The sequence below is a fragment of the Gossypium arboreum genome, chromosome 12 (genome assembly GCF_025698485.1).
Source record: "Gossypium arboreum isolate Shixiya-1 chromosome 12, ASM2569848v2, whole genome shotgun sequence".
Taxonomy (NCBI): domain Eukaryota; kingdom Viridiplantae; phylum Streptophyta; class Magnoliopsida; order Malvales; family Malvaceae; genus Gossypium; species Gossypium arboreum.
This window is the reverse complement of record NC_069081.1, coordinates 91,299,293-91,309,883: the sequence shown is the minus strand read 5'-3', so window position 1 is coordinate 91,309,883 and position 10,591 is coordinate 91,299,293. Positions and strand designations below refer to the sequence as shown.

Genomic DNA, 10,591 nt, shown 5'->3' with positions numbered 1-10,591 from the left:
AATCTCACGGCTGTTTTTTCTTGGAGTCTTTCTCCCCATACGAGAACCCGCTCTGAGCTAGCCTTTGCTTCATCGATATAAATTATCTTGATCTATATTGCCTCAATACCAGTAGAGGGGCGTATCCAACGGCTCTCCAAATCCCCAACAAAGGGACCCAATCATAACTCCCACATCGGTAGGGAATCTCATCAGAAACCATCCAAGGGGCCTTCCATTCGATATCCTCTTCTTGGAGATTTTGAAGTATCGCCATCCATTTTTCTTCTGTTATGTCATCTTTTCTCGATATGGTCACTATCTTCTTCAAAGGTGAGTAATCTCCGAAAAAAGGTCGGTAAGAGGCCTTTCCTACCCTCCAAAAGTGGCTATGAAACCATACTAACAAGAGTTGTGCACACCCAATAAATCTGCCTTCACCTGACCTCCGACATATACTCAAAGATCTGAAAGTCTCCGCCAAGATTGTAGGAACTGGAGTGACTCCTTTACCTAATCGGTCAAATAGATCGGCGACTGCTTCATCTACATGCCTTAAAGCCTTAGGGAAAATAACCAAACCATAAATGCTCAAGGCGAAAACATCAACTCTTTTCTTCATGTCAGGGTGAGTCAGGATCAGATCTCTCAAATTTTCCCAAGGGATACACTTTCCACTGCCTTTCTGCTGGACCCGAGCCTCAACCCACTGTTCACTCATCCCAGTAATGTTCATCAACCTCTTTACAAAAGTTGGGGTATTGACAACTCTAGAATAAATCTTATCAACTTGAAACCTCGGACAACGAAGCAATGCTGTATATTCCTCAACAGTAGGTGCTAGATCCACCCTTCCGAAAGTAAAACAACTGTAGGCGGAATTCCAAAATTGAGCCATAGCGCGGAACAAATACCTATCTACCTTAACATCGAGGAGATAAGGAATATCACCATAATTACAGTAGAGAAGCTGCTTCATCTCATCATCCCAGTGACTCCATATTTTTTTCAACTCCTGAAGATCGTTCTGGACCATATTAATACGAGTAAAGTCCCATAACTCTGATGTGCACTCCTTTGTCAAACTGTCACCTTTCTCTAACTGTGCATTCTCTGACCACCTTTGGACAAATGCGTTGTCTTTCACTTTATCAAGGAATTCGTTCTTCATGGCAAAACTTTCTATTAGTAACTGAACCGTATATCGACACCTCCTTTTATGATGAAAATGATATGCAAACACTATTAGAGAAAGAAGGAAAAGCACAAGTCAGAATCATGCATAAGAATATAAATCAAAGCAATCAATAAATTATCCAAAGCCTATTCGAGAAACCACTAGGGCTAGGTGTAATTCTACCTAAGACGGGTTCTTACAGTTCACTATATGTGATTTAATTCTAGTGTAAAGGTACCTGAACCAGCAGATTCCTCGACCCTCACCCATTATAGGTTCATATGGATCAAGTTCGGTTCAGGGGAATACATTTCCTTATGCCCGTGCGGAGGTGAAAACCTCACGAAGACATAAGTACGGATGTATTCCGGAAGCGATCCCCTAGCCTATGCGGAGGTGAAAACCTCACGAAAGCATAGTTTCTCACTCCCACTTAAAAGGTGCGACCACAACGGTCATGCAATATGATGCAAGAATATATCGAAAGACTCGACAAATAAAATAAAACCCACATGATAAAAACCGACAAAAACACAGAAAATACAATGAGAGGATCGTAGATTTAAAAACTAAATTTCCAATTTTTGACAATAAGATAGAAAACAATTAATTTACAGCTCGACTCTCTGATGTCCCCAGGGGAGTCGCTAAGCTGTCGAAACCCTTTTTTTGAAAACGGGAAATCGACTTTTGAAAACGAAAAGTTGGGAGTCGCCACCAATCGTTTTTAATAGGGTGTGATTGGATCACCTCAAAACACGGTCGTTTTAATAAATAAATAAAATTTTCAAAACAACGATTTTGGTGCGTGAAAATAGAAAACCGGTTCGGAGTCGACGCATTCGAGGAAGGATTAGCACCTCGACACGCCCAAAATTGGTACTTGATTAATTATTTAGTGTCTTAATGTCGAAAACTAAAGATTTGGACAGAGTTCAAAACGCGATCCTCTTTTTATTGGCTTTTAAAACATTTAGGTGGGTCAAATGTGTATTAAAGACCATCTCACATTGAGGTAAAATATTACATCCGATGACGTTAGGACACAATATTTTGACCTCAAATGTGATATTGCCTTTAAAACGTGCATTTTAGCTTTAAAAGGATATTCGAATATTTAAAGCGCATAAAGAAAGCGAAACCCGATGCGTTAGGGCACGATCCTTTGAATTCTTTAAATACTAGAACATTGCCTTGTTTAAAGTTTCAAATGAAATGGAATAAATAAATTAAATGTATTTATTTAAAAAACTTGGTAACATAAGGAATAAAACACGACAATAACATCTCATGAATAATCTAAATAGGGACATGCAAAGGAACAACTTAGAATACATGCAATAATAGCACATCATATATTATGAAAGTACCACCATTTATATCCCGTGGTTTATGAATAAGAAATCAATTTTAAAAGAAATCTCAAATAAATCACACAAATAAAATATAATAAGGTTTTTAAAATAAAATAAAATAAATAATAGGAAAAAGAAAATTTGGAAATATAACTATATAAACTATAAGAAAATTTTAAATAGGTAATAGATGTAAGAATTTAAAAGAATAAACAAGGAAAAAAAGAAATGATATATCATATAGTAATGTACAAATGAATTTTAAAATAAATATCACAAAGTAAATAATTTGAATGAAAGCTTGAATTGTAGCAAAATAAAAAAATAAAGGAAAGAAAAATATACATGCATAAAAGATTAAACATAAATAATAAAAAAATAGAGGTATTTAAAACAAACAAAATATACAATCAAAATAGGATCCCAAAGAACCCAATTGTACATGAATCAACTAAAAAAAGGAAAAACATATAATAAATTTAAGAGGAAAAAATATATATATAATAAATATAAAGAGAACATTTATATAGAATAATATGAAAGCAATAATCTATTTGACACAGAGTGATTTTATCGTAAATTATATATGTATAATAACACATAAGAGCTATTTAAATGTAAACTCATACAAAATTTTAAAATAATAAAAAACTCCATTGAAACAAAAACAAAGTCTAGAGGATAGTTTTAAACAAATCGAATTATTAAAACAAAATCAAGGACTTGAACTAGACACGCACAAACAGGGAGAAACCAAAAATGCAAATTCCCCAAATCCCAAAGCGCTGCACCTAGACGTGGACTAAATTGGAATAACACGCAAATTCTAAGGATGAATTTAAATAATCAAGGAAGCATAAACAGGGCCCAATTGACCATTGGCACAAAAGGGGAAGGACTCAACGCATAAATTCCCCCTTTTGTATCAAAGTGTGTGGGACCAGCACCAAACGGTGCTCTTTCATTTGCCCATTAAAAGACAAAAGCCACTGAATTCATTTACTCTGCCATTTTTTAGAGAAAGAAAATAACACGCCCCCCCCAAAATCTCTACTAGGATTTCAACCCGAAGCGCCGCAATTGGAGGGTCATCGGCTCTTCTATACCATCGCCTCTGGCGCCGATCCACGGCGAACCCAGGTAAGCCCCGTTACTTCTGATATTTATTTTAAAAAACAATTTGCAAAGCAAAGAAAAAAAGACAAAAAGGGAAAAATGCGAAACTAGGAAGAATAAAAAAAACAACCTTTTGAGTTTTTGATCTCTTTTATTGCTATCACTTGCTTATGTGTATTCTCTGCTGTAGTCTGTGAAAAAAAATTGAAAAGAAAAAATTCCCCCCCCAAAAAAAAAACCCCATTACAGTGTTTTCAATGGCTTTTTATAGCCTAGAAATAAAATGAAAATCTTCTACTGTTGTTTGCCCTTGCAGATATCTCGGAGGCGTGGGAGCGTGGCATGAAGTAGAGCACGATTCGGAAGCTTGGCGCGCGTCGTACTCTGCTTGGACTCGAAGCTTGCGGCGCCGATTTCCTTCTGCTGCTAGGGTGTTGGGTTGGCTCTATGTTTTGTGTATTGGGTTGAGAGATGTGGGTTAGGTTTTGGGTAATCTGTTAGGCTTTGGGTTTGTGTTGGGTTTTAATAGGTGTTTTTATATTTAGGTTTGTTTTAAATTTGGTCCTACAGCATCTTTATCACTTTATTTAAAAAATTAACAAATAAATCACCATATAATAGTTCATCCATTCCAACTATTAAAAATTGATATAATTGATATAATTAATAAAATAATCAAACAGTTACACATGATGTACTACATTTCCCTTATTCCAATGTGTTAGTTTTTAATTGTAGAATAAGATGAAATTTTTAACAGAAACCGATTTGCTCTTTGATTTAATGTATCAAGACTAATTAGTTCATTTCTAAAGTAAAGGAGGCAAAATAATCCAACTAATACAAAAACTTTCATAGTACTTTTTTTTTGTTTTAGATTCAGGTTTTGTGAATGAAAAAGAACATCATTGAGAGTGTTTGCCCTTCGTGTAAAAAAGGGTCCCGACTCTAGATTTAATTGAAGCCTTTATGGACCATACACTTTGACAACTTTTGTGAGAGGGCAAATCTGCGCCAATAGGGACCATCAGGCACTACATTTGGGCAGTGCTAATGACAGTACATTGGGGTCCTCTTGCAGAGCCACCGAGACCATCGAGATCGGTCCCGAATGGTGACAATATAGGCAGTAATCTCAAGGCAAAGACAACGAGACAACTTCGTCATCGGCTTTCCTCAAACCGAACCAGACCACGGCAAAAAACCAAGCAAGCACCCAAGCATTCTTAAACACTTTCGAAAGCAAAAATAAGACCAAATATATAAAGATGGTGTTTCAAGTTTCGAGCTTTTCATGTTTCAGACCTATGCTCTGAACCCAAGCTTACAACAGTGCCTTCGCCTTCTAAAGACGAGGCTTGAAATTTGCATCTCGCGTTAATCTTCTTCACCTCGTCTACCGAATATATGAATATCTTTCTCACCATCTTACAAAATTCCCTGAAATTTAAATTAAAAAGGGTGACCGAATTTTTTAAGAACCAGCTTATGGGAAAATTCTACAAAATGCAGGTTACTTACACCCAAGGATCGTCACCCACAAGCATCATATCACTTTCATTGTCAGTAAAAACGACAGACCATTTAGTACGGTGACGAAGCTCTCCCTCAATATCGAACATTTTCTCTAGCTCATTTATGAGGTCATCGTATCCTTTTAATAGGGTTAAGTCAATAGCACGACCGACTGCAATCCCTTGCATTTGAACCTTTGGGAAAATACACAAATCTTGAATAACAAGAGGGATCTGAATATAAAAAAGCGATACAGATACCCCGTGATTTACCTTAGTACGAGTTCTTGTAGAAGAACTGGTACCGTGCTTAGCCTTTATCTCCTTGGTTGATGTCTCTGATGCATTTTGCTTTTGCTGCTTTGGTGACTGAAAAGTTTCGGGATTTTCATCAATATGGGACGGAGCTATAACGGTTCCACTGACTGCACTATTACTATTTGTCAAATTGAACCCGAACAAACGGCAGCCTGTGGAAATCTCGAGTTTCTTTCCTTTTTCAACTTGGTCGCGCATAACGTCCTTGCTTGTCCTCAATTCAACAGGAGACGCATCCGCTGGATTGCGGAAAAAGTTTAGAGAGACGTTCACGAGAGAGGAAGGTGGCCAAGCATTTTCGAGCAGAGTCCTCATGTTATAACCTGCATCGGCTTCATTCTGTCTCATAGGCCAAACAACTTGGCTGCTTTCACTGCTTTGGACTTCAGCTATGCTTCCTGCTCGGGCTAGTTCATGAGATTTGGTTGACCCGTGACACCAAAAGGCTGAACCGGTTGAATTTGTAGTTGTTTCTACAAATTTCAATTAAAGAATCCCACTGTTAATAAAGTCGGCACTCAAGAATCTTACCAAAAAAAATGCTTGAAAGAATAATTTCATCCCACCAGAAGCTGGAATATAAACCGGTCGTGGTCTTTTGCTCTTTACAGCTGGTTGTATGAGGTTTATAGAAGCAGAAGCCGAGAATGGCTTTATTTCCCAAGGGGAAACTCGTTCCGGCCTTTGTATCATTGCAGGTTCATCCCATTGAATCTAAAACGAGAAATAGTTGGGCAGAACTACTATCAAAAACAGAGAAAAACGAGTTTATGTTAGCATTTCAAAATTACTAATCGGAAACTATATTCAACCTTCAAGGACCGCCATTTAGATTCTGACCAATGTGGGGAAGCATCTCCAACCCCGACTATGGTACCAGTGAACCTGATTTCGAAAAAGTAAGTCTCGATAATTGGTGAAAACAAAAATCTAAACACTAGGCAACAACATATAGAGCAAAAAAACTACCTTCTCTCGGGGGAATCTTCGCCCTCGAATCCCATCTTGAAACGCATACCAACGGAGAATCTGTTGTTAATAGCTTCGAGATACTTACTTACTCCTATTATGAATTGGCTCGTCCTGAACATAAGAAACACAGTCCTGAGATAAATCGTAATTACAAACTAATCGTGTTTAAACAGAGAGAAAAAAATTATAACCTTGGCTTGTAGTACACAACAAAGAGGGTCTGAGTCGTAACAGCATGAGCAGCAGTAGCGAGCACTCCTAAATGCATGCTTTGGCTTGATATGACCGACGAAGGCATTGTGCTTTGTTGATTACCGAGCCGGCGAACCCCAACTCTTAATTCTCCGTTATCACCTCTAATAAAACATGCCAATGCAGTTACAACCAAAGCTACATCACACACACAAAGACGCGCACGAAGAGACCAACTACCTTAGAAACACGAATGCGTCTCCCGCAACCAATCTTTTCGAAGTCACAAATGTGCTCCACCCCGTCGTAAGTAAATGTCTCCGAGGTTGTCCTGATCGTTTGTAATAATTACAAAACTAAAAACAGGCCGTAAATGGAACAAACAACGAGAGCTCGGAATGTTCCAAAACCATTACTTACCCCTAAATATATGCTTAAACCGCCACTCATATCCGTGAAGATCTTTCGCGGTTAATTCTTGTGTCGGGGTAGCTTGATTTGTATCCTGTTTTAAAACATAATCCAAATCAAAACATCATAATGCAACAACACTAAACAAGAGATTCTTATATATATTACCAATGGAGGCAAGCACTCGGTGGCATGTTTCCGTAGAACGGAAAACCCTCCATGAGTACTCGAATCCGACGCAGTTAAAATCTTACAAAAGGAATGAACTTCCCTCTTCGGAACCTCGGTCGGGAACGGATCCGGACTGGTCAGTTCACTTTGCTGCAATGATAAAAACAAGTAAATCAATCATCAAAAAACACATATTTTGATCATACAAAGGGAAACCAATACCACTGACTTACATCTGGTTCAGGCTGTAAAGTTATTTGTGCATAAACCTCATCTGTTTCTTGTTCAGCCTGTTAAATGATTCAATTCTATTCAAGCTCCAAAAATTATTAAAATAATTTGATACTAAAAATAAAATGGTTCAGTACCAGTAACTGGACATGAAGAACACGACATAGAATCTTTGAAGAAAGATTAAACAGTGGGGCTTCATAGTTAAGTTCTTGATTAGTTGATGCTTCTAACTGCAGAAAATATCAAAAAAAGATGAAATCTTTGAACATAAAAGCTAAGAAAAAAGATCAAATTTTTAGATTAATTACTTGTTCAATGTGACCCTGAGGGAAATAAAAGACTCTTTCTTGAACATGAGGAATCTCCACTAAAGGGCCTGCACATAATTTCCATAGTTCTGGATACAGATCATCAACACCCAAACCTATAACCAAAAAAAGAAATTAATAGAACTTTAAACACTGTTTGGTTGCTAAGAAAAAACTAAACATACAAAACAATGTTCGTACAATAAGCCGTACAACAGCATAAGGAAAACCCAGTTTTTCTTTCTTTTTCCCTTGTAGTTTCTCGGTAGCCAAACAGGGACCCAAAAAAGAACCCATCTTTGTATATCTCAAAACTCACCTGTTTCCCTTGGAATACCTTCTGGTTGAGCCATTAAAACACTGAAGAAGAAACACTATAAGCTTAAAAAGAAACCCCCCCCCCCCCCAAAAAAAAAATAATAAAATAAAGTCTTTGGAGTAGGCAAAGTCTACCCCATTAGTGAGAGCTAAGAAGATCCCCCATGAAACCATAAGAAAATAAATATAAAAACAATGAAATAAAAGACTGACTAGACACGGCTATTATATGTGTGTGTGTGTGTGTGTGTGTGTGTGTGTGAATTCATGATTCATTGTTGGTAGGTAGTTTCCCTGTAACGATTATGCAAGTTTTTTCAAAGCTTTTCTATGTTTATAAAATCACAGTTTCACTGAATAGTTTATAAAATAATTTAGAGTAAATAACACAAAATACTAATTTTAATACAATACTTGAACAATTCAACTTATAAAAAAAGAAGAAAAAAGAACACAAATTTAACAATCTTTAATATGGTCTTTATTTGGTGAAGCAGTTGTCTTAATGTAGGACTGGATGTGTTGTTGCTATCTTAAGCTGTGTTGTCGTCTTCATTTGTTTTGTTTCTTTTAATAATAATCTCGTACTGATATATTTTAAAGTTGGTTTAATTCTTATCTTAGTCCCTATACTTTATAAGCTTTTGAAATTTAGTTTTTCTTTTACTTTTAATTCTAATAATTTAGTCTCTCTATTTATTTAATTTAAAATTAAAGTTCAATCAATAGTATTATTAATAATATTTTGATATTTAAAAGTGTCTCTTTTAAAGTCCAACTGATAACACATTCAAATTCATAAGAAGCTAATTAATAATATTTTAATAAATGAGATAATACTGCTCATGAACTATTCGAGGTTGACTTGAAAAAAAAATGAATTTGATTTGGTAACATCTTGTCGAGCTCAAGTAGATCGAGATATCAATCGAGTCAAATTTGAGTAACGGAATACTTAGTTCGTATAATCGCGAGCTTAATCAAGTTTTTCATTTTAATATATTTTTATGAAATTATATATTGCCTTTATTATATGGTGTTAGAGTTGTGTGACCTAAATCCTGTTTGATCCGGCCTAAAAAGTTTGAGATGTAGCTCACTTATTAAAAAAATAAAATAGAGAGGCAAAATTAGGGATTTGTGGGGGCGGATTGTGCCGCACAAGTTGAATCCATACAAGATTATACTTCTTTTATTAGACGTTGATTAAAATAAAATAAAATTGCGCATAGCCGAAAACCTCTTGTATTCTTCAACATTAATGAATTTCTTCTACTCTCATCGTAGTTTTTCTCGATAAAGGTTTTTCCACGTAAAATCTGCATGTTCTTATTTTTTTTTGCTTATTGCTTCACGATCATTCCTACTACCATTATCGATGTATAGTATAACATATAGAAGGAATTGCAAACCTGCCATAGAGACCCTTCTATTAGAAGTCAAATTACATTTTGCCCCTTTTACTCAAAGGCAAATTAGTCTCTACACATTAGATTAAAGAGCAAAGTGATCATTTCTATTAAAGATTTAATCAATTTCTACTATTTAAAATCTGGTGTCTAATGAAATAACTAGATAGTTATAAATGGAGTGTCGCGTGTACCTTATACTGACATATAGGGATCAGTTTTTAACAGGAGAAATGGATAAATTTTTAATAGAAGGATTAGATTGCTCTTTTATTTGACCTATAGGGACTAATTTGCTCAATTTTGAGTGGGGGCAAAATGCAATCTAATTCCTAATATAAGGGTCTTTATGATACTTTTATCTAGAAAGAACTTAAGTATGAACAAGCTCAAGCTTAACTGAACTTAAATACAAAAATCCATAAACGAGCTTAAATGAGAACAAAATCAAGTATCTTAATTATATCTTGAATCTAACTCAAATTTAAAAATTGACGTTGAATCTAACTCAGATCAAATTTGACTCCCTAATTTCATCAAGTTAGAGTCTACCCTTGTTCGAGTTTAATTTGACTTGATTACACCATTACAATTCCTTTAACAAATAATACACAATTATTTAAAGTTCCTTTAAGTTGACTATATCACGAGCACCAAAGTTATATTTTTCCGCCTATAAATACAATCACAATTACAAAACTATCATTATAATTAACTATTATAAAGCATGATTATTATCTAAACTAGAATAAATTTAGACATGATTTATACATATTATACATTATAAATACAAATAATACATACCGAATAATTATGGCCATAATGATTTGGATATATATTAATTCATTTGCAATATATATACATGTTTACGTGTATATTAATTCATTTATGAGCTATAAAAATAATAAACAATGTCAGCAATGAGTTTGAAATTTTTGAGTGTTTAGGTTAGTATTTTGTTTCGAATATGAGTTATTCGAGTTTGACAATTAAGTTCTTTCTAGCAAGGCAATGAAGCCTTGGTATTATATATTGACAATGATTGAGACTTTAAATGTTCAGATTCAAGTTTCATCATATGTAAATTACGTGCGACAGTGCGAGCTCCTTCCATATT

General features: G+C 35.3%; 2 protein-coding genes and 1 long non-coding RNA gene across 4 annotated transcripts; 1 reads left to right on the top strand and 2 right to left on the bottom strand.

Annotated features, from left to right (window-relative positions):
- Nucleotides 1–82: 82 nt before the first annotated feature.
- LOC108477694 (uncharacterized) lies at nt 83–1,150 on the bottom strand. Its single transcript, XM_017780204.2, has one exon. The coding sequence runs from the start codon at nt 1,148–1,150 to the stop codon at nt 83–85; it is 1,068 nt and encodes a 355-aa protein (XP_017635693.2).
- Nucleotides 1,151–3,508: 2,358 nt separating this feature from the next.
- On the top strand, nt 3,509–4,256 carry LOC108479628 (uncharacterized). The gene is made up of 2 exons (XR_001870486.2): nt 3,509–3,651; nt 3,944–4,256. It is a non-coding gene; the product is annotated as an uncharacterized LOC108479628 (long non-coding RNA).
- Nucleotides 4,257–4,861: 605 nt separating this feature from the next.
- On the bottom strand, nt 4,862–8,627 carry LOC108479627 (auxin response factor 18-like). 2 transcript variants are annotated; one of them, XM_017782341.2, is made up of 14 exons: nt 8,067–8,627; nt 7,748–7,863; nt 7,574–7,669; nt 7,439–7,495; nt 7,203–7,355; nt 7,044–7,128; nt 6,864–6,954; nt 6,623–6,787; nt 6,429–6,542; nt 6,272–6,344; nt 6,026–6,173; nt 5,415–5,932; nt 5,149–5,336; nt 4,862–5,067 (listed from the first exon to the last, which is right to left on the bottom strand). In XM_017782341.2, exons 1-14 carry the CDS (start codon nt 8,098–8,100, stop codon nt 4,920–4,922), a joined length of 1,986 nt encoding a protein of 661 aa, XP_017637830.1. In that variant the 5' UTR covers nt 8,101–8,627; the 3' UTR covers nt 4,862–4,919. The 2 variants fall into 2 exon arrangements, with proteins under 2 accessions (XP_017637830.1, XP_052879124.1); XM_053023164.1 differs by having other exon boundaries at nt 5,149–5,932.
- Between the last annotated feature and the right edge of the window lie 1,964 nt (nt 8,628–10,591).

Bases quoted from the DNA above. Each gene is read 5' to 3' on its own strand.
- LOC108477694 (XM_017780204.2), bottom strand. From the start codon at position 1,150: ATGAAGAACGAATTCCTTGATAAAGTGAAAGACAACGCATTTGTCCAA.
- LOC108479627 (XM_053023164.1), bottom strand. From the start codon at position 8,100: ATGGCTCAACCAGAAGGTATTCCAAGGGAAACAG. The intron at 6,788-6,863 runs GTAGTTGGTCTC...ATGTTTTATTAG, and splicing joins GACGCATTCGTGTTTCTAAG to AGGTGATAACGGAGAATTAA. The intron at 6,174-6,271 runs GTTGAATATAGT...TTCTCGTTTTAG, and splicing joins CTAAATGGCGGTCCTTGAAG to ATTCAATGGGATGAACCTGC.